Source organism: Hylaeus anthracinus, unplaced genomic scaffold (assembly GCF_026225885.1).
Source record: "Hylaeus anthracinus isolate JK02 unplaced genomic scaffold, UHH_iyHylAnth1.0_haploid 3, whole genome shotgun sequence".
NCBI classification, from domain to species: Eukaryota; Metazoa; Arthropoda; class Insecta; order Hymenoptera; family Colletidae; genus Hylaeus; species Hylaeus anthracinus.
This window is the reverse complement of record NW_026535284.1, coordinates 15,556,971-15,583,837: the sequence shown is the minus strand read 5'-3', so window position 1 is coordinate 15,583,837 and position 26,867 is coordinate 15,556,971. Positions and strand designations below refer to the sequence as shown.

The 26,867-nt window shown below is 41.1% G+C and overlaps 3 protein-coding genes across 5 annotated transcripts in view; 1 reads left to right on the top strand and 2 right to left on the bottom strand.

Annotated features, from left to right (window-relative positions):
* Positions 1-11: 11 nt before the first annotated feature.
* On the bottom strand, positions 12-2,389 carry LOC128893951 (glutamate-rich WD repeat-containing protein 1). The gene is made up of 4 exons (XM_054155284.1): positions 2,143-2,389; positions 1,223-1,753; positions 727-1,134; positions 12-580 (listed from the first exon to the last, which is right to left on the bottom strand). The coding sequence occupies exons 2-4, from the start codon at positions 1,735-1,737 to the stop codon at positions 91-93; spliced, it is 1,413 nt and encodes a 470-aa protein (XP_054011259.1). The 5' UTR covers positions 1,738-1,753; positions 2,143-2,389; the 3' UTR covers positions 12-90.
* Positions 2,390-2,855: 466 nt separating this feature from the next.
* Positions 2,856-4,444, bottom strand: LOC128893956 (diphosphoinositol polyphosphate phosphohydrolase 1). The gene is made up of 3 exons (XM_054155289.1): positions 3,965-4,444; positions 3,676-3,831; positions 2,856-3,573 (listed from the first exon to the last, which is right to left on the bottom strand). Exons 1-3 carry the CDS (start codon positions 4,061-4,063, stop codon positions 3,277-3,279), a joined length of 552 nt encoding a protein of 183 aa, XP_054011264.1. The 5' UTR covers positions 4,064-4,444; the 3' UTR covers positions 2,856-3,276.
* A 961-nt stretch (positions 4,445-5,405) lies between these two features.
* Positions 5,406-26,867, top strand: part of LOC128893947 (inositol-pentakisphosphate 2-kinase) — a 51,436-nt gene continuing 29,974 nt past the window's right edge. Inside the window, exon 1 of one of the 3 annotated variants that reach the window (XM_054155273.1) lies at positions 5,406-5,774. The gene's annotated coding sequence lies outside the window, so the exon portion shown is untranslated. The remainder of the gene's footprint in view (positions 5,775-26,867) is intronic. The other 2 variants (XM_054155274.1, XM_054155275.1) reach the window with 2 other exon arrangements.

Genomic DNA, 26,867 nt, shown 5'->3' with positions numbered 1-26,867 from the left:
GTCTACTTCAACAAAAGATAAAAAAAAAAATGTTTAATCGACAAACATTATTTTACAAACATTATATGTATTAGTAAATGGTCGAGTTTATCATACACTAATCGTACGAAATATATTAAATCCTGAGTGCGCTGTTGATATTACAACACCTGAACACTGAGGATGCCAATGTAATTCTTTAATATCCGTTTGACCTTGATGTATAAATAACAATTGCGGAGGTAAGTCTTTCAGCTCGCTATTTTTCATCTCCTCCGACTGATCAGTTTCTACAGACAAGTCCCATTGAGCAATCTGATCGTCAGCTCCGCCTGAAGCGAAAACTGTAGCTTCTTGAGGATGCCATTCCACCGTTGTAACAGGAGCAGTGTGTTGCTTGAATACAGCCAATGGACTCGCGCCATTAGAACTAAATTGACGCAAGTCCCATATACAAATCAAACCATCGTCACCTCCAGATACGAGGAATTGATTTTCTTTTCGATTCCATGAAATCACATTGATGTCAGCAGTGTGTGTGCCAATTGCTGTTAACTTGCAGGCAGAGTGTGGACTTTCCCTTGTATCCCAGATTTTTATGCTATCAAAATTACAATATTGCTAAAGAAATTGATAACAAAAGAAGAGACTACTTACACTATTATTCTATTTATTATACATTATTATTATTATTATAAAAATAATTCTCCATTTCTAATTTAAAGTAAAAAAAAAATATTAAAATACCTTTTATCAACAGAACATGAAGCTAGTACATGTCTTTCATTAGGAGACCACTGAAGGTCTTCCACACTGTGCGGTGTATGGGAATTATATGGTCTTTGGTCTACATGCCATGTGGCACAGCCATTATTGTCTCCTATGCGCCATATATGAATGTTACCCTTGCAGTCACCAGAAGCTAGTGTACCCACTTCTGTTGGACACCAGTCAATGCTGTACCCTTCTGAAAGGTGTCCTTTGAAAGTAAATAATGGTTTAACGCCTCCATCGTTTTTTTCACACTTTTTACGATATGCATGGAGCAGCTCATTGTTATCAAGTACTTTTAATTGTTCCTCTAAATTCCAAATATGTACGCGACCCAATTCGCTCCAGCTTGCAACTAATGGTGTTTCACCAATTTTTGTGTACCTGTTGGTGCACATAAACATATTTCAATAAACAATAAAAAGATGAATCTAACGTTGATGTTGTTTAATAAAAATATTCATGTGCTCACCTTACTCTATTAATACACCCCTGATGCTTTATCGGTGCAACAGTCATGACTGGACTGCTTTCTTTACTTTCGCTATCCGATTCGTCACTGTCAGACTCATCTTCAGAATCATCTTTCGTAGAGTGAAGATTTTTCATTTTCATAACGAGGAGATTGTTAACATGTGTCTTTGCAGCCTGAGTTCCAGCAACAAGATACATACTCAAAGGATAATCTTCTCTGTTATTTCCTAAATTATCCGGAATGATATCGAAACTAAGGCAAGGTGCTCCGGATTGCGCATGATGTAACATTCGGTACGCCGTTTTATCAACGACAAGCTCTTCATCGTTTCCTAAAGGATTTCCAGGGAGATACACTTTGGATTGATCATCTTGATCCTCGTTCTCTTCGATATCACTGTTTGCGGAATCTTCATTGCTGTCACTGCTGTTTTCAGCGGTATCTTCGCTAACGATTCCATCCATTACTTCGTACTCCATTTTTTTAGGAATTTCTTTGTAAAAGATAGTCATCTCAGTAAAGATACATCTATAATTAGAAATGAGAAAAGTTGCAATAGCAAGAAAACAAAATTTTAGTAATACTAAATTTATATATTATAGGTTGATAACCTAACCTTATATACATATGTACAATTGTTTAATATTACAAAAATTAATCATTTTATAGAATGTACGTAAAGTAATATCCATACATGTAAAAGGTTAATTTAAAAAATGAAGAAATTTCTTATTATCGCAAGAAATGTTTGAAATTTTGAAAATTCAATAACCTAACCTCAAATTTCATTTAATCGTATAATACGAAAGAAGATGAAACTCTTGATAAATTATATGTAAATCAACATCTATACATGAAAGATTATTTTTATAAATTAAGAAATTTATTGTTGCAACAGAAAATGTTTTAAGGATTACCTTCTAGTAAAGACCCGAAGCACGTGGACACGACAGTACTTTAATTACCTGCCTATACACAACACACACATACACATACACCAAGAGTGTTTCATTACCCCATTCCACTAAACGTTTATCACCTTTATTTTCATTGTACTTTATTGGCAACTTGTTGTGCGAAATCAAATAATTTCAATTTGAAGTAATACAAATGAATAACAATAATAAAAAAGAAATTACAATACTCAACTAACGACACTCGAGAAGCCGTAGAAAATTTAAATACATAATTACAAAAAATGTAGTCTACAAAAGTGATCATGTAGCCACGTACCTATATTTCACTTTACATTAAATAATATTTGTATTAATGTTTCGTTTTGTGTAATTTATAAAGAGAAAATTTGTTGCCTTTTTCGAAATGTATATTCTAAACAATTCCTACTACAATTTATTAAACAATTCAGTCTGTAAACTACATACCGACTCGTAGTATGCAAAAAGTTATAACGATTACTGAAACAAACATTAAAAACCTTGTTCGAAAGAAACAAACTCATGAGGTATAGATATGTTTTGTTATGACATTTGTAACATTATCTGAGTATATGCAAACAACATGAGGTAATCTAATTCTGGAATCTTTTTGCATGAAATACCATCCACTTAACGTATAAAAATTATGTACTTATTTACTTGCTTCTCCAGTAAAATCATGACAAAAATAAGAATCAAGCTGGAAAAACTGCTCCTCCGTGGACCAGTTTATTAAGTAATTTATACAAACAAATGTAACAGTAATGACAATGACGAAGATAACGATAGCAATTGTGATAATAGTAATAACAGTGTTGGTGGTAATAATAGTAGTAGTAATAGTAGAGTAGCAATATTAATGGCATAGTAATTAGTAATAGTAGTAATAATCATGTAATAGTAATAGTAATCGTAGTAACATGATCCGTAGAAATTTTGCCGCTAATAACAGAAGAGGGAAAGAAAACCAGAGAAAAGGAGAAGATACATGCTTTGTGTCCTTTTACGTACAAAATACAATTGCAGCGGCCACTGTAATCGAAGAAAGGAAAAGGAGCAGCAACGAATATTCAACATTCGATGGCAATTGTTCACGCAAATGGATGGTATTTAATATTAGCTGTGTTTGTTAAGATGGGGATTGTTACTAGAATTATTCATTAATTGAATGGATGTCACAGTGGTATGCGAATGGTGAGGTGGCGAGATATTGGGATTGTTTCGAGGATTAGTATTGTGGAGGCTGTGTATATAAGAACGCTGGACGGGTTTGTGCTGAGCAAGCTGAAGCAAGGCCTCTGGTATAGAGAACCACTTTCGCTTTCGACCGATAGCACGTGAATCTTCCCATTCTGGTAGCTCTTCGGTTACCCGCATAACCCACACTTGTGTTCTATGTTTGTGTTCTACATTCTATAAAGAAAAATTACTCTTATAACTTGCATTAATCTCATACTTATTACTTACGCCTCTATTTTATTAATGCCAACGAAATATCCATAAATATTTCTTTACCTCGAATATGCCTAGACACCGACCCAACTGTCCCAAAACTCCAGCTTCCTCTCTGACTTCTCGCAGTGCAGTCACGGCAGGTTCCTCCTCCGGCTCGACACCTCCACCGGGTACTATCCAACTGTCCGGTCTTCTACTCGATGTAACCAAAAGTACCTGCGATGTCATAAATTACAAAAAATATCTAACGTGTATTTAATTCATTGTATTTGAGAAAATAAGGTAGCTTTGAAGTATCAGATAGAAGGATAACGAAGAAAAAAATATCAACTGCCATCTGCTGGCTTACCTCATCTTCAAGATCGTTTTTGACGCAGATACATGCTGCTCTACGTCTATACCCTTCCGAATCGTAAATACGGATTGAATTTGGTTTTTCTTTGACCATGTTCGATTACAAAAATTACGAGATTATGTCACAAATTCATATTTGTCAGACGGCCAGATAGGCCAACCTGTGCGCCCGCATTGTTTCAACGTTATTTGGAGCCGACATGACATCGACATAGAATTAACCCGCGAGCTTTCACTGCTCACATAATTAACGCAACAGCTCTATCTCTGGTTCGATGAATGGGACAGTATTTTACGCGAATATTACTCTATCACGATAACGCGACGAATGTTGTCCTTGCAGAAATTAGATATAACCTCAAAACTTTCAAAGTATTCAGTATTCACTGGACAGGTGACTCCCTCTGGGTTTGCATTTTTATTAGAGTTAATAAATATTCAAGGATCGTTTTACATACAGATAGAAAAATTGTTTACGTACATGGTGGATTTGTTAAAAACGAATCTATAAATAGAAATTGTTTCTAACGTGTATTATAAATATACTGGATTAAAATTGTACATGATTGTACATTTTCGGAAAAGGACCGAGAGGACACTTGTTACTAGATTACTATTTTCAATTTTTCTGGATCATATATGCATGTAATAAAGTTCGTAATAGTATCTCTGAATTTTTATGATAATGGTAATAATAATAATCATTAAAATAATAATTAATCAATCATTATTTTTTTTATTATTTTAATTAATATTATTATTATTTTCTGCGTATAATTTAATTTAAATGTTACTCTTATTCGTTCAATTTTAACGCTTTAATTAATTTTACTGAGATTATAGAATATATGAGATTAGTATAGTTTTCATGTTGACAAATTTTGTGACATTGGAAACAGACCTTTAGGGCCATTTTCATAATCGTAGAATATCACTAGGTTTGTCATCGTAAAACTGTGATGTCTAAGATGAAGTATTGAATTTTGCCCACTACGAAAAATAAATTTTATAAACTAATAAATACAAATTCAATACTAAAAAGGATTAATATGTAGGAATCTCTACGAAAAATAAGGCACGAAGTTTGTAGAGAAATAATTTTCATTTTCGGCGCTAGGTAACGCTACTAGAGCTACTATCGATATTGTTTTAACAAATGTCTAAATGTCTTATTTCGTAATAATTTATCGTGTATGGCCAATTTAATTTATTTAGGCAACATACTGCAAATAGGTATTATTAACGGTAGGTATTATTATTTATAGTTAAATTATATTCATACAATAATTATGTTTTAAAGATCTGTCATTTTTATAAAAAATTTTGCCCAATTTTTTGTCGCATATATATCGACGAAGAAAAAATCGTACAGGATATTTAAACGTACTTTTGATGCCCACAGCGGAGTCCACTTCCTTTCCCGCGCAGTAAGAAAATCTTCCTTGCGATTGGTCGTCTCATTTGAAATCAGCCAATCGTGTTACACGCCAAGGATGTGACGTATCGTTCAAACCGCTGTGTATATCGAGTTGTAACCGCGGTCGCCATACCATGCGACTAGTTCGGTACTGACAATTTCCTTTTTAAATATGTTAAAACAGTGTTTGAGAAACCGTTCTCCTTGCTCGCAAAGGGAAAACTTGGAAGGTGATAACGTTGTGAAAGTGAACGTAGAATTATGATGAAGCGACAAGTGATATTCTTCTGAAAATTGAAACCTTGAACCTGCACCCTGTCGATTAGAGGTTGGATACGACTGTTACAGTTTAAACCTGATTATGTATTCTACGCAAAAACACGAACAGGTAAGCTTTCAATTTTTCATGGTTCCGGACCGTTGAACGTTTCGATGATTTTCTTGCTAATGTTCTTTGAAAATACCATCATTTTTTCGTTGAAAGTCTCGTGTCAAGAACACGTCGACCGGTTTTACTAGCAGCGCTCCCTTCGTTCGATTCTGTCTTTCGGTTCTCTGCCGTGTACCGCCCTCTAACGGAAATATTTAAATCGCTTGTGCAACTTTCAAAATATAATATACCTACGTTTGTATCGATACCTGTTAGGACACATCATTCCCCAATTTAATTTTCTATTTTTGCGAATGACTACTTTGCCCATGTTCATTTATAATGCGAATGATGCACAAGTTTTGTACGTCGGTTTGACCTTTGGAACTCAAACGAGGACATAAATTAAGTAGAAAAAGATGCAAGAACAATGCACTATATACAATGGAACTTCTTCTAATGATTTATGTAATACGAGAGTAACCTGTTGATTTCTGATTAAAGAAAACAAGGAATCATCGACACTAGGAATCTGAAAAAGTGTCTATACTTAGATACTATAGATACTACTTGAATTGTTTAGAGAGGCATGTACAATGGACAAAAAAGCAACTTTTTTAGACATCGTTATGAATATCGTGATTATTTTCTATTGGAAATAAGCATGGACTATTAGATGTTATAAATGTTACGCCAAGTTCATAAATATTTGCTTTATGAATTCTCAAAGTCATCTTGATCTCGAAGAAAGAACAGGAAGATCCTTCAGACATTGTGTAAGACTACCAAATTATTTTACTTAACTTAATACACCTCAAAGGGATGTCTTCGGACAATCACATATACTATCCGAGACAATAAACCGTTACACTTTTAAGAACTTCCACTGCAATCACAATGAGAACTCTGACTTTCTGTTTTTCAGTATCCTCTGTAGTGAAGTTACTTTCGTGGTTACCGATAGATATTAACTTGTACTCTGTTTCACAAAAATTTATGGCCACCTCATCGCTGATTCTCTTCTAAGAAAAGAAAACCGAGTCACGGTTAGTCATTATACGATGACAAGGCAATTACACGCTGTTGGTCCACTTTATAGGTGAATAGGCATTAAAAATTCATTGGTCGGGAAAAAGAACAAGGCAGCACGATTAAAGTATGCGCGAACAACACCGATATCGAATGTCCCTGGATTGGAAATATAGTTGTTCCGATGTATCGAAATTCAATCTGTTCGGAAACGACGATAGACGTTACGTCTGACATTGGGTTGACAGGAGGAACGACGCCAGGTATTAAACTCCAGCCACGAAGCACAGAGAAGAAACTGTTGTGTGGTGTGGGGGGAGCTTTCTCTAGCGGAGTTGGTCCACTTGTAGAAATCAAGGGTACTATGAAGTAGCGTCGCGTAAAGAACAGGCATATCGAACAATAATTTTCTTAGTAGAGAGAAAAGTGTCAGAAAATCTCTGGGAGATTTACGAGGAAGATCGTATTCTTTTGTCGAGGAAAATCGTATTCTTTTGGGAGCAGGATGCCGCTATTTCCACAAAGAGTTTTCCTTTACGTTTCGTCACGGATTTTTTCCATCCTTCCGCAGTTGAAAGTCGAGCGCTGTGACCACCTGCCCTACTCGCAAAAAGGAAAAAGACAACCAAGCGGACAGGTTTTACCTGGCAATCTTACCTGCTTTGGAACTGAGAAGCATACCTGCTAACGCAGCCCTGGAAAATTTTCTTTTCGTTTAGTTATACAGCCTCGCCGATCTCACGCCTTAGTTATTGCGGGGCTTGCTTTTTTCCGTACAAGACGTTGAAATTGTTCCACGGATTCTTCCGGGACTAAAATAATTTAAAGTTCGCTTTTTTGAAACAAATAGCATAAAAAAAAAAAAAGTAAACTAAGTTACACAATCGGATCGTTCGAAAAAAAAAAGAAAAGTAAATTTGATTTCTACAAGTGAGAAGTAAAAATGTATTATTTTACAGCTTTGAGCGTAGTTTTTGTTCGTAAAACGCTTGAAGATACCCATTGGTATTAATTGGAAAGACTTTAACGAATAATAGCGAGCAACGAAAAATTGTCAGGTTACGAGTCTGTAATTTCGATCGAGTACAGGATCGATTGAGATGACTACCACTGACTAGAGTCGGTGGTTCGTTAAAGAGATATGCTCGTATCGCTGGCGTCGCCTTAAGACGCTGCCGTCTAGAATTGCTCTTGGGAACGAAGCAGATTTCCCCACTCTCCGTCTTCCGTAATCATAGCGTAGAATGGCGTGGCATCGATATCGCTGTATGTTCACGTATACGATATAAACAGAACGTATAACGTAACGCGGTGGGAGACGAAACGGTGCAAGGGCTTCGACTCCTCGGCTCGACTCATTGACAGAAACGATTCGAGATCTCTGGTTAACGCGCAACGTAGAGTGTCGAGGTCCGAGGACTCGCCGCGAACGTATTTGACCAGTCCACGACGAGTGAATCGAGACGTGGCAACAGGGCGTCCGGGTACGCTATATCACTCGTATATCTTTCGCGCGAGAGGCCACGGCATTGTAAAATTGCCGATTCGCTTCGAGGTCATCACGCTATCGACCTCCATTTCATATTGGACTTTTTTTTTCCAACGTGGATTTGTTGAAACTGGTCGCCATAGTATCGCTGCGTTCGCGATACGTTAGCCAACTTAACGGAGAACGGGTCTTCGAGTTCAACATTTTTACTTTTCGACCGAGGTTAGGTTACCCTCTCTGAATCGTAAATAATGTAGACGAGACACTTGAAAGCATGTCTCGGATTCTGTTCTTTTACGCGTCGTTCATCGAACTCTATCCGCTCATCGTGTACTCGAGTGTTTTTAAAATTGTGTACATGTTTACGCGCGCGATTTTTAAAATCTGAGAGAGGTTGGACGTTTCTTACTATAGCTTAGGAATGATTGTTATTTAGTTAAGAATGGCATGGTACGAAATAAATAGCTGATAAATCGAGTAGCGTTGGTTGTATCTGGGCATTGGCTGATGCAGGAGGCAACGCGGTAGGTGAGCTCGACGCGTCTTCGTGGAAGAAGAAAATGCCGCAGGTCTGTGATTTCCGCTTGGCAACAGCGCAGCCGGTTGTTCGTGCTGCCTCGCTAGGTCGAGCCAATGGCGTAATCAGGAGAGGGGAGCACACAGTCGCTCGGTTTTCTTCTCAAGCATTCACAAAAACCACTCGCAGCAGGATGAACGTGGGTCTCTTTTTAGTTACGCACGTTTATTCTATTGAAAAGTCTCTATTGTTACGTGAAATGTACAAAGAGTTACTTTGATGGTTCCTATGTAATCGACGTAATACCTCATCGAATGTTATACATATTCGTATGTATAAAATAATCGAAAATTATTCCGTCAAATAACAGAATTTTATAAATGTTACAAATGCTTTCGATATTTTTACTAGTTACGCGGAAAATATTGTATGGGGAACGCTTACAATGCATAATTAAATGTTTATATTATAGTAGGCATTGTATGCGTCTACTATAATACAGGGTGTCCCAAAAATGTTGTAACACGTTGAAAGGAGTGGTTCGGGAGGTGATTTGAAACAACTTTTTCCTTAGCGAAAATGTTGTCCGAGGCTTCGTTGTGGAGATATTAAGAGAAAATCCCGACCAATCAGAGCGCGAGTATGCCGGTTGAGCGTAGGCTACGCGCTAGGCGGCCGCGCTCATTCGCTACCGCGGCCGCTCCAACGGTATACGCGCGCTCTGATTGGTCAGTGTTTTCCGTTAATATCTCCTCAACGAAGCCTCGGACAACATTTTCGCTAAGGAAAAAGTAGTTTCAAATCACCTCCCGAATCACCCCTTTCAAGGTGTTACAACATTTTTGGGACACCCTGTATAAACCAGTTGAATTAAACTTGTGTCCAAAGTATTCCTTAACTTGGATACGTTATTACATTTGTATTTAACTTATTCACTTGTCGATAGTCGAAATCTTGGAATTATTTTGCTTTTATAGAGGTCACGGGATTGCACAAAACTCTCCAACAATTTTCTATTCCGAGCTTTCACGCGATATCTGTACTTCCTGCTTACATGTCCCGCGTTACATTCGTCAACGTTGTTTCGTCATTTTATTACGAAATACATACAGATTAATCAGGTTCTATTATGTCTCCTGTCTACTTGGTCCGTGGTTACGCTACTGGGTCGAGTATTCGAGTATCCTCCCCTTTCATCTTGTCCCCTCCCTCGCACACAGTATCAGTGGCTTTCACACGTCTCTCTCAGAAGTCTTCTCGTCCCTTTTCTTTCTTCGACGCTCCCTCTCTTGTCTACTCTTCCCGTCTGTTTGTCTCCCTTTACTCAGCGATTTCTGTGTGCCCGTGCACGACGGCCATTTTTTACTACTTGACAGAAATTCGGCAACGCTGTGCGTGCGTGCACACGCGCACAAGCGCGTACGGGAAGTCAGAAAAACCAGCGGTACTCGAATTTCGCTTTTTCGTAAGCATCGATCGAGTCGAATGGAAGTATCTCATTGGCTTTGAAGCTTGGCGCAAATCAATGACGAAAGTTGGTCAACGCCAGAATTCCCTGTTTTATGGAGCGAACACGACGATTTTGTGAGTCAAGTAAAAGCTGTCTCGTTACTGCCCGCGTCTTTAGATATCCGTACATGCGTCTCTTTTGCGGTTGTCCGCGACATCCCGGCACGGTGTTTTTTCCGGACAATGTTGAGCGATTCGAGAATAATTACAACGAATAAAACGATACTTGAACACTTTACGTACAATTAAATTTAATAACATTAGTACTGCACGATATTTATTTTGTCTATTAGAATCGTGTTTAGATTAATATTTGTACGATATTTCATACAATTATGGGAGCATACAATGCTATCTCGGTAACAGATAAGAAAGTTATCGCTTGGAAAACGACGATTACCAGTTACCAGTAAAGCGTTAAAATATATATTGCAATTGTTCGAAATCAGTGTTTACTAAAATGTTTACCGAAACCCGCTGAAACGTCGTAATGACACGAAAGAAGCGAAACGAAACAAGTTCGTGACGACGAAACGGAACGCAACCAAGTCGTGGTTTTAATTTACACAACTCTGATCCGAGTTTCCGACGGGTTTACGTCTGGATCTTTTTCGAAATAAAAGAGAAAAAAAAATAATTCACAGGATTATGACGTTGCGTAACGGGCCTTAACCCTCGAGTGCTGGAGGTAGGCGCAGGCCTGGCCCGTCTCCCCCCATCCCCCGCGCGGTGCCCTCGCCCCCTCGGCATCCCTCGTCCATAAAGACCCTCCGATTCTCGATTCCGCTTCGCTCTCCGCTCCGCGCTTCGAGCTTCAACGGAGCGTCCACAGCTCCGACGCTCCTTTCTGTCCCTAGTTTCCCCTCCAGCTGTGAACCCTGGTCCTTCTACACAATTTTCCCATGCCTACCCACGCCGCACCCCTGTACACTGTACATGCGCGTACAAGCACATCGCGTACCGCATACAAAACACGCTCCTTCCTCCTCGGTCAAGTGTTTCTCTTCGCAGTTGCAAACTTTCCTGCCTTTCGTTGCAACCATAACTTTTCGATGTATATGCGCCACGTACACGGCGATATTTTCACGTTTTGCGAAACGCGACTCCCATGACGCAACCGTTTACTCGCTCGCGTCAAAATGCAAGAGAAATCGATGGTTCCGAGCCCAAGTTTAACCCTACGTTGGATAACGATACTTGTTTACGTCAATTTACTTCCATATCGATAACCTTACTTACCAACCGGCTTTTGTCCGAGATCACGCTACGTATAATATTAGCGAGACACGTCGATCCGTTTCAGCCAGACAAACAACCATTTTTCGAATCTATGCAAACCAGAGGTATCGATTATTTAAGAAAGAAAAACAAATGTTTCGCGTTTCCCGTCAAGGTTGCTGTTGTCTGTGTTGTTCCATCTGAAAAATCACGAATTCAGGATAAGATTCGCGGTCGATTCGTTCGAAATGATCTATCGAAAGGTTTATAGGACGTCGATGTGTGCGAGAAACCGGTTTGATCCCGGTGTGGGCGTGTGATAAATCTTTGAACCTCGTTCTGCGCGGCTTTTCCTTGTTATTAGCGTGCAAAACTACAGAATAGATTCGCAGAAGTAACGCTACCGTGTCGGTTACGCCAGGAGGAATCATTGTACCATGTAACGTTGTTTTGTGATCAATTTTAGAAATTACTTATGCAGCGTAACGGCTGGCACTTGGCATAATACGGAAATTAATCAACGCGATAGGTCCTTTGAGAAGTAACGATTTCATTTAATTACGATTAATATTTTTATTTTTATTATTCAATACTCTTATTATAATTTTCATATTAGAAGTGACGTTCGGATAAAAATAATCTTTGCGGTGTAATCGTAGTTTGATATCGTTAAAATGTGCGTATAACTACGCTTTAAAACGAGTCGTCTCGGGTATCCCGTGATACGAAAAACCAACCTCGGCTAAAACATATTTGTAGTTATCTGTCTTTTTGTGTACCGTATCATACGTACATTTGTTTTTATTTTCACATTTATCAAGAATCTACGTGCTTATCACTCGATTAATTGCATCCAGGCAAGATCTCAGCGGGCCTCGTTACATTTCTTCGATAATTAATTAATTTTTATAAATGTGTATCTCTGCTCGCAAATGAATTCTAGAATAGTATCGCGAAACTGACTCGTGCAAACTTCGCGATTCGATTCGTTCTTCGACGTTAGCCGATTATTCCTATTACAAGTTCAATTGGTTTTAATTCGCAGAGTTAACGTTAACCGTTAATATTTTTAAAAGCGAGACCGAAACTTGGCGGCGTTCGCTCCGAAGTAGGTGGACGATATTTTTAAAGGAAAAGCGATAAAAGAAGTTTCCTCGACCTCGCGGTTTGGCCTCGTTTCGCTATACCGTTTCTCATGCTGCACCGTCGTTCGGCCTCGTTCTCTGTTTTTCATCGTTTCCCTTTAAACGAAAATAAAACCCCGCCAGACGCCCCTTTCCACCTTTTTTCGGGCGTCTGATCTTCAAGCTGGAAGACGCAAATGGACCACCGGACTACTAGAGTCGTGAAGAATCGAACATAGAGGAACGAAATTCGTTTCTACACGTGATACGTAGAAAAAAAAAACCAGATATGCTTCGTGTATCGCGACACGAGAGAAGGGCGAAACCCTAGGTTTCGAATAAATCTGAAGTTCGCCGATATGTTTGTCTCGTTTCCTTCTTTGGGATATGTTTCAAAGAGGAAACGAGACAAACGCATCAGCAAACTTCAGATTTGTTCGAAGCCTAGGGTTTTTCTTGCCCATCTCTGATCGCCACTGCATCGGTGAATGAACACATCGTGGATGAACGGAATCTTTCTAAGAGATCGTTAAACGAATGTAAACCTGTCGAATTTGTCTGGTTATCAGCGTCTGCGGCGGTCGCGCGTCGCGGAGCGTTGTCTATCGGAGCTGGAGCTGAATCGCTGGCAAAGGACATGGGCGATATTGAGACGAAGGCGCATGCGCGAGCAGCATGGCTCCGTGCACTCGTGCGTGCGTCATATGGGCTTGTTGTTCGCCGTCGGGTCTCTCGGGGGGTAAAACCCCAGCGACCAGCTGTCTCCGCAGTCTATTTAGTTTTATTCGTTCCCTTTGCCTCGCCTACGTTCGCTCTCCGCTCTTTTATTCACCACGAGTCATCCAGCTATCGTTTGCGCGCACAGACGTTCGCCCCGCGTCGCGTAATTCTTCCACTTGTTCAAAGGGCGCGCACTTAAAACCGTCCTATCTGCTATCTCTAAAAATAGGAAGAGCCTTGTTGCCTCGTGCCTTCTACTGTTCTACTCTGCCGCTTACCGGCAACAGTTAACCGCGAGCAGCGCGCTTTGATGTTTAATTATACCTTGTTCATTTGTACGGGATTAGATCAACACGGAACGCGACTTATGATCGGGGAAGTTGTAAAATCCACTACGAGCATTGTTATCGATGCGTCGACGGCCGGGTGCTGCCGCATCGAAAAGAAATCCTGACTTGTTCGAAAAGCTTCCTGTGTACAGAATTGTATCTCGAATAATATCGAATCGATATCTCTAAAATTAACGAGGATGCACACAGATTTCAACGAAACAAGGTCACACGCTCGAACGCTGCTACCTAGCACAGCGTGCAAAACTTTGAACGTGTTTTTCTCAAAACACGACATTCAAAGGCAGAAAGCGCTACGTCTCGCGAGCTAATCGATCCATCCGTTCGAAGATGGCACAGGATATTCTTGGAAACCTTGCGCGTTTGGTGAAAAATCCTTTCCTTTTTTTTTTTTATTTTTTTTCTTTTCTTTTTTTTTCTTCTTCTAAAGAAAGAAGAGACGAGAACAATTTTCTATGGATGATGCGATATTTGTAGGTTAATACCGAGCAACGTAATTGTCGAAATGACGAAAACGCGTTGTTATCGTATTAGACTGGGTAGAATTTCGATCGAACTTTCGATGGCTCTGCACGCGACAAACAACCGTGGTTTTCACTGAAGGATTCGCCGAACTGTTCTCGCCTTGAGATCTCATTGCTCTAAAGCGACGAATAACGACAACGAGTTAAACCTCGTACCAGTGACGCACGCTTTAATATTCCGTATAAATTCAGTGAATTTAACCAGTGGTTCCCCGACGCCTAGTTCTCTTCGTTCGTTCTTCGTTATGCAAGAAAGCAATCGAGTACCTACCGTTGTAACACTACATTTTCGTAAACGACATCTACCGGTATAAAATTTTTATTAATCGAATATCTTTGTAATTACGACGTTTAATCGTTATGAGCTTCTTTTCTTTTTTTTTTTTTCAATGTCAAGTTTCTAATTTATTACGTATTTTTTTGTTTTCATTCAATTTCGCAATTAAATTCGTAATATTTTTCATCGTTTATAAACAAACTTTTGGCACTGGCAGTGTCTTGAATTCGACTTCAAATAATAAAAATACATCATAAAAATACAAAATAAATGATATAAATTGAATGAATGAAACAAGTATCATTTTTATACAGTAAAACGTGGCAACACCGTAACGTTTTTAACAGTAGGGACTGCCTTAAACTGTGCTAACCAGTGGCTACTCGCATCGACGTGAACGTTTGTTTATAACGTCGATACTGCTCGTGGTTACTGTTTCCAGTTTAAAAGGTGCGTTTATTTTTAATTGTTCGCCACGTCAAAAAAAAAAAAAAAAAAAAAAAAAAAAAAAAAAAAAAAAAAAAAAAACTCTGTGAATTATCGACGGAAAGGAGAAACGGCGAGCCATAAAGTTTATTTATCTTCGGAGTACATTTGAACAGAGAGACGTAACGGACTAGCGTGAATTTTGTTGGTTACGACAATCCTTTTTCCTCGATTCAAAGTACCGTTTAACTTTCCAAATGACATTTTCCCGGCCAAAATGTACAGCTTACGTTCGATTGTTCGCGGAGACAACCGAATCGGGCCACCGTAGGAAGCGGTACCGCCATTTGGTTTTCTTGTGGGTCAGGAGCGTGGGTAGAAACGAGAAAATGAACTCCCCTCTCACGAGTTATGAGTTACGAGTCGCCCCACCCGATTTTCGACTTTCACTCCGCGCACCGATCCTTCTCCATGGATTCAGCTCTGTACAGTTTACGCTACTGTTCGACATCTGCCGAGAGAGTCGACCGTAACTATTGCTCAATCGAAATTACTGTAGCTCTTTCTTCTCTCCCTGTACCGTTCTCTGTACAAAATTAAATTCACCAGTTCTCGTAAGTAGCTTCGCTACGTCCGCGATAGAAAGTAGCGTCAAACGCACGTAATTCTTCTAACGCTCGAATCGCGGGTGCTCGATGTCAGCCATTTGTACGAACTGTTGCGTCTCGTACTATTTGTTTTTCTCGCTTTCGAGTTTCGTTTTTGGTTACGGAATATAAGAAACGGAGAATCGTGCTATCGGATCGCAATGGGTCTCGTTCGTCGAAAACGCCACACCTCAAAGGACACTCCTACGAGAGATATCCGGATCCCGAGCGAAAGAATAACCGATAACGAGTATTTACGATCGATGCATTATCGATCGAGAGCTGACGCAAACATTTCCGATTGTATCCGTGGAAAAGAATTCGCGATCTTGGTACTTGAGATATAATAAGTATCAAGATATAAGTATCGATGTTGGGCGAGTTGTCGTTTCGTTTCTCCGCTGTACGTTACCGCGATAAAATAAATGCTGCGAAACGCGAGGAAACTTGTTGGCGAAAAGTTCACGTATCGAGGTTACCCGCGCCTTCGAACAGCGATGTTTTTTGAGCGAATAAAATGGACGAAGGCAGTAGGTAGTTTTCACGGTACACGGTCGCTGGTTCCGAAGAAAGAGAACGGACGTGCGTTTATGCAGGCTTGTCCCCCCCGACAGATGTTTTTTGGAGGGTGGATGCATCGTGCTCGGCTACCACCATAGCCATCGCCACCATGGTGTATCCTTTCCAAAAGGTTTCCCTTGTTGCCAGATCTCGGGCCCTTTCCTTTGTTTCTTGCCCGACCGAAACGACGCCACGAATCCTACGGAAACGAAGCTCGTTAAATTCTCCCCGTCTTCCTTTTTTCTTCCTTTTCCCTTTCGCAGCGCAATCATTATTCGCGGCGTTTCCTCGCTCTTTCTAGGCGTGCCGTGTACTTTCGACTCTTTCGGTGCTGCTACGCGTGTAATTTTCCATTTTCGTCCCCGTCACGGAAATATTCTTATTTTCTCCGTCGTTGCTTTCTGACGCACCCAAGTCTCCTTGGATGCACAAATTTCTCTAAATGCACAGAAACCGTCACCGCCACTGGGAGGTATACCTCCTGGAGGGGTCGAGGAGTTCGATCACAGTGTTGCGTATAATCGTAATCGTAGTCACAACTCGAAAACATTTGATTACGATTCTGCTCAACACTGGTTCGATCGGCGAGTAGCGTAACACGATCCGGTCACGGATATCTCGCTGAGACAATGCTAACGGCAACGATAAAACTCATCGACATACCCTGGTGTTTTCGCTTTGTCCTCTTCTTTATTTGCTGCGGTTCTCTACCTTCGTCGCATTTCCTTTCCACTTTTCAAGCCGCGTAACGGGACATGTATACTCCCGTCACTATCCACCCATTTCGTCGCCTCGCAGAATTTTTCACCGTATAACGGGACATGAATTTCGGCTGTTCGAGAATAAAGAGATTTTCAATCTTAAAAAACGAGCATGCTTAGCTTTGGCTCGTATGTACGCGCGATACGAGTACCTTCGAGTTTATCCCCTCGCAGCTGATTCTCGATAGGTCGTCGAATCGCTTTCCAGTTAGAACGTCGACGGATGAATCTATGTGCATATCTGGGCGAACGCGAACGCGCCGGGGCGAGGAAGTGGGGCAGGGAAAGAGCAGCGGAAATTGGAAATGCAAACGTTGCGAGAAACCGACGCGACGATACGAGCCGGGGAAATTGATATTCTTCCATTCGTCGCGCTTCTTTCCTTCTCCGGTGGATCCGAAGCTACGTTGATCTGTCCTAGCGGCGTCGCCGGAAGTGAAATTTTCTCCGCCGCTTCCCGTCGTCTCTGGCTCGAAAATGGCTTCGTTATCGGTGTAACCAATTTCATTACATCCGATAGACGAGCTCTATCGTAACGGCATTTAACACACTGCTAAACAGGGACGAGTTAGCCGCCACCGCAAACTCGAATAAACCGTCAGCTTTCATTTTTCTTCTGTAATTTTGCGGGTTATTTTTCTTACAATATGTATATATATATATATATATTGTAAGAAAAAATATATAATATATATATATATTTATTATATTTTTTTAATAATATATATATATATATTGTAAGAAAAAATATATATAACTATATATATATAACTATATATAACTATATATATATATAACTATATATAACTATATATAAAATATATATATATATAAGATATAAATTTATTCAAGGAACAAAATGCGTAGAAAACTGCTCTGAAATGAACAAAGTATAAATAACGTTATTCGGAGTTCGGTAAAAATGATTTCATACAATTTTTAGAATGACGAGGCCGTTGAACGAAAGAAGAAAAAATATGTAACGCAGGAACGACCGTGTTAACGAAGGGCTACAGGCGGGAGAAGCGTTTTCGTATTTGGCTCGTCTCGCATTGTTTTCGTCGAAGGCAGACCTCTCAGGCCTGGGGTCCTCAAGTTTGCGTCACGGGAACCTATTTATACTTTATGATAATATGTAAATGTGCCGGGTGCCTCGGGAGCATGTGTACAATGTAACGTTAAAGGAATTCGTTGTATATAGTTTCGTTACGAGTAGCAATTCCTGGGAACGGAATTACGACGTACACCGACGGATTAAACGATAAGGCGCCCCATTCGATTATCGTCGACACGTGTAATAAGTGTACGCAACAAAACGGACGCATGAACGTAAGACGAATATTCTTAGAATACCACCGCGATGTAAACGAAAACAAAGAGCGTGAAAGCGGTTCCCAATTACAGGGTAGTTTGAAATCGAGGCTAGGGAAATACGTATATAGAACGGTGTTGTCGATCTATCGCGGAAACTCGTAACATCGAGTTACGTTCACCCGTGCAGTAAAGTCTCGATAAGTGCACAAGCTCGGATCGTGATCGTGGGGCTGGTTTCTGTGCATTTATGGAGACGTCGCTGTATTTTCTTCTAAATATCTCGTTGAAGCAATTTTATTAACGTAAAACAGGAAAAGACTGAAATCGAAAGCGTGCCACGTGTCAGAATCGTTAAACGAGAAGGAAAAAAAAAATAAAAATTCTACAATCGACGGGATATTTTTGAACGCGAGCTGGATTTTCGTTCGGTTCGTTCGCGCGAACGTTTATCGATCCGTGTCGCGCGTTGCGTTCTTTGCACATACAAGTTTTTCGTTACACGAGCGGACTAAAACGCAAACCAAGCGGTAAGCTCACCATTCGCAAAGCGTTCTCTTTTCTCCCGTCAGGTTGTAAAAGATGATTGCTTCGATAAAAACAACCGCTCTTCCAGTCTATTTGTCTTCTACCGGGCGATATCGGGAATACGATTTCTCTGCTCGATTTCCGCTCGACTTGCCGCGATATAGAAGGAAGGATCACCCCGTATACGTACGCTTACTCGTTCTCGATCATGAATGGCGTCTTCGCGGCACCTCGATCTTCTTCCGCGTCGCGTTTGCCGACGGAGATGGCCAACGATGATTACTCCCCTAATAGATAACGAAGAAAACCAACGCGCACGGATTTCCCGTTGCGTCTGTCTATTCGATCGACTAATCGTATTTTACGACTTATCCTTACACTTTCGATATCGATTTCTAGTTAACGGTTACTTTTAACCGACTTCGAAGAGGAGCGAGTTATTCAATTCAACATGTACATCTTTTTTTTTTTTTCGTATATATAGGGAGTACCTCAGGGCCGGCGCAAGGCAGGTTCAGCACCGACTTTGATTAATTTTTTACGGAATACCATTAACATGATGCCATTAACAGATGCGATACGTTTTTTCAGTAGCGATGATTCGGTTCAAAGGAGTGACAAAATTAATATTTATCTTATAAAAAGTATATGACACGTAACAGCATTCGTAAATAAATAATTCCTCGTTGTAAAATGTAACTGTCCCCCGGAGTAATTTAAGCGGAAAGAAAAAGAATTCGATTTTTTTCTTTTTTTTTTCTTTTTTTTTTAAACAACCAAAGCTGTGCGCAACCCCAAAAATAAATTCACTGGATGCAAGTGGTATTTGGAAGCGAATTTTAGGCCAAGAAATTGTTAGAAATTCCAGAAGAGAAACACGAGCGTCGGCGAGTTCGGTTTATTTTTGTTTAAGCGGCGTATCACAGATACAGCCTCGGCGAGTTCCGTGCTCTCTCAAGTTTTCGATCAAACAGCGCTGCCGAGCGAGATAAGGCGATTTTTCGCAAACTAAGTACGAGCCGTGCGGGAAACAAAATGCGGATCGTTCAGATGCAGTTCCTTCCCTCGCGATTCAACCACGTGTTCTTCTCTTTTCCTCCCATTTGTTACCACGATAAAAAAAAAAAAAAAAAAAAAAATATGTGTTTAGTCGCAGCAGAAATAGTTACACATCGGCTCTTGTTTTGTATTTTCTCGACAATTTTCTTGAAACGCCGAGCGCAACCGATAAGATAACGGAAAGGAGCGCGTTCTGTTTCTCGAATCGGAATTATATCTGCGCGCAATTAAGGTCGTTACGAGTGGTGAGACATAAACAACGCGAGGAACAGTTTGAGTACCTGTTCGTGATAATCGCGAGGTAAATATGATTACTAATATCAAATAAATCAATTACACTCGATAAGACGTGTTATTCGTAATATTGTCGAACGGCAATTTTGAGGAAGTATACGATAGTAAAGGGATCGTTCTTTTATTACAGTTAACGATAGCGTACAAAAAAAAAAAAAAAAAAAAAAGATAGAAAGAAAGTAAGCGTTCGAACGATATATTCGAGGGGATAAGAATAAAATAAATGGGCGAGGGTATATCGAAGATCCGTGCACCGTCGCAAGGAGTGCCGCGTGTTTATTTGTTTTTCCAGCAATTGAGGTCACGTGATCGTTCGCACGAACGAACCTCGAAACTCGAGGCGCGTTGGGTGCACGCGTTCTCCTGGGATCGTTTGTCACGCATGACGCAGCCGAGTGTTTTTCGATTTGGCACTTGGCCGTATCTTCGACTCGCGAGTTTGCTCGCGATTGTTTATCTCTGAGCCAATGCCACCGCAGCCATCTCCTTGTGACACGTTTGACACTTACATCCTGGAACAAACAATAATGGATATTTCCGATTTCTTTTCTCCTAAAGTATCCGAATCAGACGGTTTTAATTTACCGCGTTATTTTCGTTGGTTTATCCGCGACGCGTAAGAATTTTTGTGATCGAAAAACAAAGCAACTCTCTAATTTATAAGTTGTTCGGACGGCGAACGTATCGACCCCGATGAAAGTAGTTTTCTATTTAGAGCCACGCTCCGCTTGCGCGTAAGCTAGACGAAAAGAAAGAAAAAACGCATCGGAGCTGTCGTACAGTCCATATCTTTAACCACTCACGATTACACAATACAACCCACTGTGTCCGCGAACGGGAACCGGCTTTCGCCTCTCTACTTGGGTTCGAAAGAATCGAGCGCAGACGTTTAGGACCAAGTGTGCGAGACGACTTGTTCGGCCCATCTAAAGTTCACCTTTCCGCTTCGAAATCACCCGCGCGAGTCGCCAATCGCTGCCAAATGTAGAGCTAATTGCGTCGTAACGTAAATATGCCTTAAAAAGTAGAGAATCCGAATTTCGTGCTGGCGATGCCGTTCGCTAACATTTCCGCGGCAATTATGGCAGCCCGATGAGTTCGAACGGTCGATACCGTTAAATAATTCCGGTCGACCCGTTTATATTGTTACACAATGTGTTCCAACAATCGATCCGGCGGTTAACGCTCGACGCCAGTTTCTTTTCTTTTTTCTTTTTTTCGATATAAACGACTTTGGCCTCGTTACCCCGTGCCATGGCGGATCGTTGCAGAAACCCCAACAACAACAATAACAACAGGTAGGAAAGAAGTAGAGCATGGGAAGGGCAAACCACCCATTTCAGCGCCAATCAATTCCGTTCACGTTCCAAGTACGCTTGTCTCGAAGCGAAGTCGAATTATTTCCGTTTAGTCCGTTTACTCTTTCGTTATCGTTACCTAAAAAAGTCTACAAATTTTATTTACACAAGTTCCAAAACGCGACGCGTCCATCCAAGTTTCTTCGCTTGAAATAAAATGGTCGTTGAACTTTGACTTTAAGTGTATCCGAGGACAAGTCGCGAGGTTTAAAGGCGATTCAATTACGGAAATTTTCGTCGAAATTTGAGAAACGTTTATTTCACCGGTCGCGGTAGGAATGGTGCGAAAAAGTTGCTCGCTTTTTCCACTTTTCTTCTAACGAACTCGAGTTTTCTCTTCGCTCGATAACAAAATTATATTTGATAGCATTTGCTAGAAACTCCACCGATAAGCGTGTTCTTATATCCGAGGAGGATGTCGCTTAAATATTTGTTTAAAAATAAATTGGCTCGAGATTGATTTTGTAGGAACGTGGGTTGCATAAAATAGACACGTGACGCAAATGAAAGATGAGAAGGGTTCGTAATAGGTCATGGGCTCGTGTGGGGTGTGAATGGCGAATTATTAATAATAAAAATTGATTGCTTCGAACGATGGCTCGTTGCAGCGAATCTTCAAGGCCTGCGCCGATCGAACGAATCCTTGGAACGTTGACCGAGCACTCGTTTCGAAAAATTCCTCGAACGATCGATTCGTCGACGTCGTACTTTTTGTAACGTTTTATTTAACAAACGCATGGTTTTGTCTAACGAACTATCAGCTATCGACGAACAGAAAGTTGAACCCGAACAATTTTTCATCGCGATTTTCGAGCTTTGCAGGTCAACCAACACACACAAGAAAATAATTGTGGCATTGAATGTATATTTTTTATTTTGTAAACTAGTGTTACTTGTTCGATATATATATATATATATATACATATATGGAGAATTGTGGATTCATGTAGGATTCCATGTAGGATTTTGGGATCGATCGAGGGTGGCGAATGATTAAGACGCCCGAGAATAATAAAATTGAAATGTATAAAAAGTTACAGTAAGATAAAAAAACTCGAACGTCCTCCTGCGGTACGACAACTCGCGAAGCCACCCGAAAATTGTCGAAAACATATAATCATTCGACCGACGTTTCTACCGATCAAAACCATAACCTCTCTTCGCGTGTAATAAACGCTACAGATCTTCCGCCCAGTCGATCGTTTTCGGGGAAAAAAAAAGAAGGTTGAATACGACCAGAATTTACACGAGTCCACGATGGCTTTCTCCGTCGAAAGAAATGTGAAAAATAAAATGTTTGCGTCTGGAAAAATCGTGCAGCCGCGCTTGTTCGCTGCCGCGGCAGTCGTGGAGATGAATTCGCGCAATAGTCGATAGAGAAAATCGGTTTCTTGGGCCGAGTGCAAAAAATTCCTCCATTTCTTTCCCCGTTTAAGATCACGCACTCGTGACTGTCGACTTATTTTTGCAGCGACGTTTTACCTTGGCTCGTTCGAGAAAACAAACGTTTCTGTCCGTTTTATCCCGCATATTTTTCCAATGCAAACTATTTTCTGCGCGGTGCATGCGATTATTTAACCAACTTTTATTTATACCGGAGATCTGCATCGGCGCGGAGTGAAAACAATGACCGGGATGAATTCGATCGAATCCAGTCCAACTGTCGTCGAGCGCGAAGGGCGAAAACGCGAAATCTCGACAAAGTCGAGCCGGATGGAAAGCGGTAAACATAACGCGTTTCGAAAGAAAGACGTTTCGAGGATATGTCCGCGGGTATAGAAGCGCATACAAAGGTATGTTCACAGACGTAAAGGTATATTCCGCGATGCAGTAGCTCCGCGCATCTCTACTACCGTCGAGCTTACTTGTTGCTTAGCGACTATATCTCCTTTGCTAAGCGCCGCTACGAAACGGTCGAGGCTCTCGTCTCGTACGATGATCGAGGATATGCATCGTATACTCTCTTAGAGAGGGTCTACCGTCGCACAGTGGTCTGGAGAGCGGTATTTCGTGGCAAATGAGCGACTATCAAACACGTTAAAGCAAACTCTTGCATTAATTCTTTATCATTTATCTCGATACTTTTTCTTTCATCTTTCGTATCTCTGTTATACTCCCTGTACGTGGCTGTAATGTTGTGACCATCGATACCGAGATTGAAACGTTTCTATCCCGTCCGCTTTACGTCCACGTGATGTGCCGATCCACGTGATCCCTTAATAGAAATCAATATGGAAAAAGAAATCACGATAAGGAAGGAAAGTAATTTGTCTTCCTTTTAGAAGATACTTGAAGATGCTTTTTCCAAGCTCCTCTGATCACATCTCAACAAAGACGTGCACTCGTTATCTGTGTGCCGACGTCGGTGTAATCTTAATTCGCATTACGGTCACATTGACGCGTCTTCGTTCATTCTTCCTGTTTCGACAGTCGATTTGCACTCGGCATTCGTTGCGTTTCGCTACGACGAACCTTTCGCCGCGTTACGTGGTACGAATTTCAACGGAAATTTGACGGCGACGTAACGGACGGCTTCGTTTTTGGCGTTTTACATTCGTATCGCGAGCGGGTTCTGTAAATTTACAGTTCGTAGCGTTACAGCAACGTTGAGTCGGCGCGACGATCGATGCAAGTTTTCGGTTAATGTGAAAATTATGGGTTTTTCTTTTTCAAATAGGATGGTGGGTTCGAATCTCCGTGCCTTATATTTCGTTCAGACTATCTACGATAGCTTTGCGGAGACGCCAATCTTAAAGCTCCTTTTGTAGCACGCCTACTCGAGAAAATCCTAATATCTGAGAGAACAGTGTGTCCGTATCGGATCTGGTCTCCGCGGTGTATCGGCAGAGGGTTATCCGATACGAAGTTAGCGAATCGAAACGAATCGATATCGAAACGCGAACCTACTCGACAGTCGCGCGCTATACTACGACCATTCCGTAATATCTCTTTGGAAATCGTCAACGAGGCTTTCCAAGTTAAGGAGTCTCGGACGCAGACACGGTAGACACCGGTAGACACGGTAGACGAAGGAAAACGACAGAGGGGATTGTAATTGCCGTGGAGCGCAGTTCGAAACTCGGATCCAGCGTCAAAGGGGCCGCCACTCCAGCGGCAAGTTTAGCTGTTGCATGAGCGAAACGAAACAAAACGGACGACTTTCCAAGAGTAGACTTGTCCGGGCAATCTATCCGACATTATTTCGAAGCGTATAGCACGGGTTCGGCGGAGAGAAAGTCTCCGGATGAGATCTACCATCTACCGTCTGTCGTCTACGATGGATTAACCCTCTCGGGAGGATTCCGTACATTAGCATCGACAGTTCTCCGACACCGGACTTTCTTCACTCCAGAAATTGAAAGTCCGCTTTTTCCGTCTTCTTATTTATCCACTGCTTTTCTCCCCGACTGAAATTCATTTTTAACGCAATGTTCGAACCCCGAAGCACCGGTTTATATAAACGGGCTGAGTCGCGAGATCAATTTTTCGTAATGGATTCCAACGAAAAATCGAACAATTATTATTACAAAGGCGTCAAATCCCGATCGCTCCTCATCATTATCCACAACGCGACACCGCGTGCTCGCCTAGCGAGCAGTCCCTCTAGAAAGTTAATATTTAAGATCGAAGCGAGTTACGCTGGGCTCGATATCGTGAATAGTTTAGCAATGGAATCGTTTACGAGCCGCGCACGTCGAAGAATTACGTCGGGAACGAAACGTCGTCCGAGTTTCGACAGAACGCGGTGATTCAATTAGCCGCGATCGCTCCTCGATTTTCCAAAAGTTGAAGAATCAAGCTGCCGCTCCAGCCCGTAAAATATCGCTGGTGTCGAACGCGGATGATGCAACAGCGTTAATAATGCGTCTTACGTGATCAACGTCACGTTAGACCGTCGCCACTGTGCTCTCCCGCTTTGCCGCCGAATCGTGCGTCATTTCAACAAACAACAAAATCGACATGGTTAAAGTAATTTCGAAGTACCACAAAATTCGCAAGAACGGGAATAACATACGGGAATGTAAGGAATTGCTATCAGAGCTAACTTTGCTCTTGAAGTTAAATAGCGAAAAAATGAACAATAGTTATTTTCGATTAAAAAAAAAAAGAAACGGATAAAAGAAAAATTCGGCTCGTGGTGCGACTCGCGTCGTAGAATGGGGACAAAATCAAAGTTTTCTAGACGGAAATAGAAGAAACAAAATTAAGTGTCATTTTGAAAAAAAAAAAAACCGTCTAATTTGGTCAATTTTCGGCTATAGCTATTTGAAAAATAGAAACTCTTATTTAATTTTTTTGTTTAAATTCATAACTTCTTTTACAATTTACACTTTCGTACGATACACTTTTGCAAATTTCACGCTCCCTGAAGTTTATCCCGTGTAATCACCGGACCGCGGATCCTTACGCAAAATAAAATCCTCGTAAACGTACCTATAAAACTTCAACCTAGGAATTTATTTTATTCTGCAAAAATATTATAACGCGAACTTTACTTTCGATCTCTTTTATATTTCTGCGTATTGTTTGCATTTAGTAGGTTCCTGCGCATTCAAATTTCTTATAAACGCACAAAGATCCGCGGTCTAGTAATCGGTAAGAAAGTTTCGCCGAACTCGAGATGCCCCCTCGGAAGAGGCATTCGATTCGCAAAGAGTTAATTCGAAGATCCGCGGAGTCGCGTGACGGAGCGTGTTTGTCGCGGAGACTGAGCACCGCTTGCGATCCACCGCAATCGTTGGAAAAGAGGGGGCAAGAAAAAAAGTAGAACGGAGTTTCCTTGGTACGGAGGGAGGTTCCAGCTAACAGTTATCCGGCCCTGATGCTGGTCCGTGGCCCGTGGGCTGCGAGCTCCTTCGACCGTCTCGCGTCTGGCGCACACGTACACACGCGAGCCCCATTTTCAATCGCACGACCGGTTAAGAGATCGAGATCTTGTTTTCTCTTAGCCTTCCGCTCCTATGCTTTCCGATTTAACTTGGTTCGCACCTGTTTTCGTCGGCCGAGATAATAGCGCCGATCAACCAGTCGACGATCGATTTGCTAACCGCGAGAACGGGACATCTTGCTGAACAAAAGGAAGAAAATTAATGTCACGTTGTCGAGGCTCGTTCGTTAATTGTTAGAACGTGAAATATACGAAAATAACGGAATGACGAGGCCCGATCCGTACCGCGGAACTTCATGTGCGCGTTGCATCGTTTAATTTTTCTACGTAACGGATTTTCCGTTTGCTTTTACGAGACTCGCGACGTTTTCTGCCGTCTCGTTGACGAACTACGGCGACTGGCAATTATCGAGCTTCGTCCTTTCTCGCGCTTGTCGCTCGACGATCGGACGTGTTCTTCTTCCATGAGATCGGAGGTTTTATGCGAAAACCAGTTTCTAGTTTACAGTTTTAATGACAAA

Coding starts and splice junctions, on each gene's coding strand:
- LOC128893951 (XM_054155284.1), bottom strand. CDS start 1,737: ATGACTATCTTTTACAAAGAAATTCCTAAAAAAATGGAGTACGAAGTA. Junction 1,135..1,222: donor GGGTGTATTAATAGAGTAAG/GTGAGCACATGA, acceptor GTGCACCAACAG/GTACACAAAAATTGGTGAAA. Junction 581..726: donor TCATGTTCTGTTGATAAAAG/GTATTTTAATAT, acceptor TAATTTTGATAG/CATAAAAATCTGGGATACAA.
- LOC128893956 (XM_054155289.1), bottom strand. CDS start 4,063: ATGGTCAAAGAAAAACCAAATTCAATCCGTATTTACGATTCGGAAGGG. Junction 3,832..3,964: donor AAAACGATCTTGAAGATGAG/GTAAGCCAGCAG, acceptor ATGACATCGCAG/GTACTTTTGGTTACATCGAG. Junction 3,574..3,675: donor GGTGTCTAGGCATATTCGAG/GTAAAGAAATAT, acceptor TTTTCTTTATAG/AATGTAGAACACAAACATAG.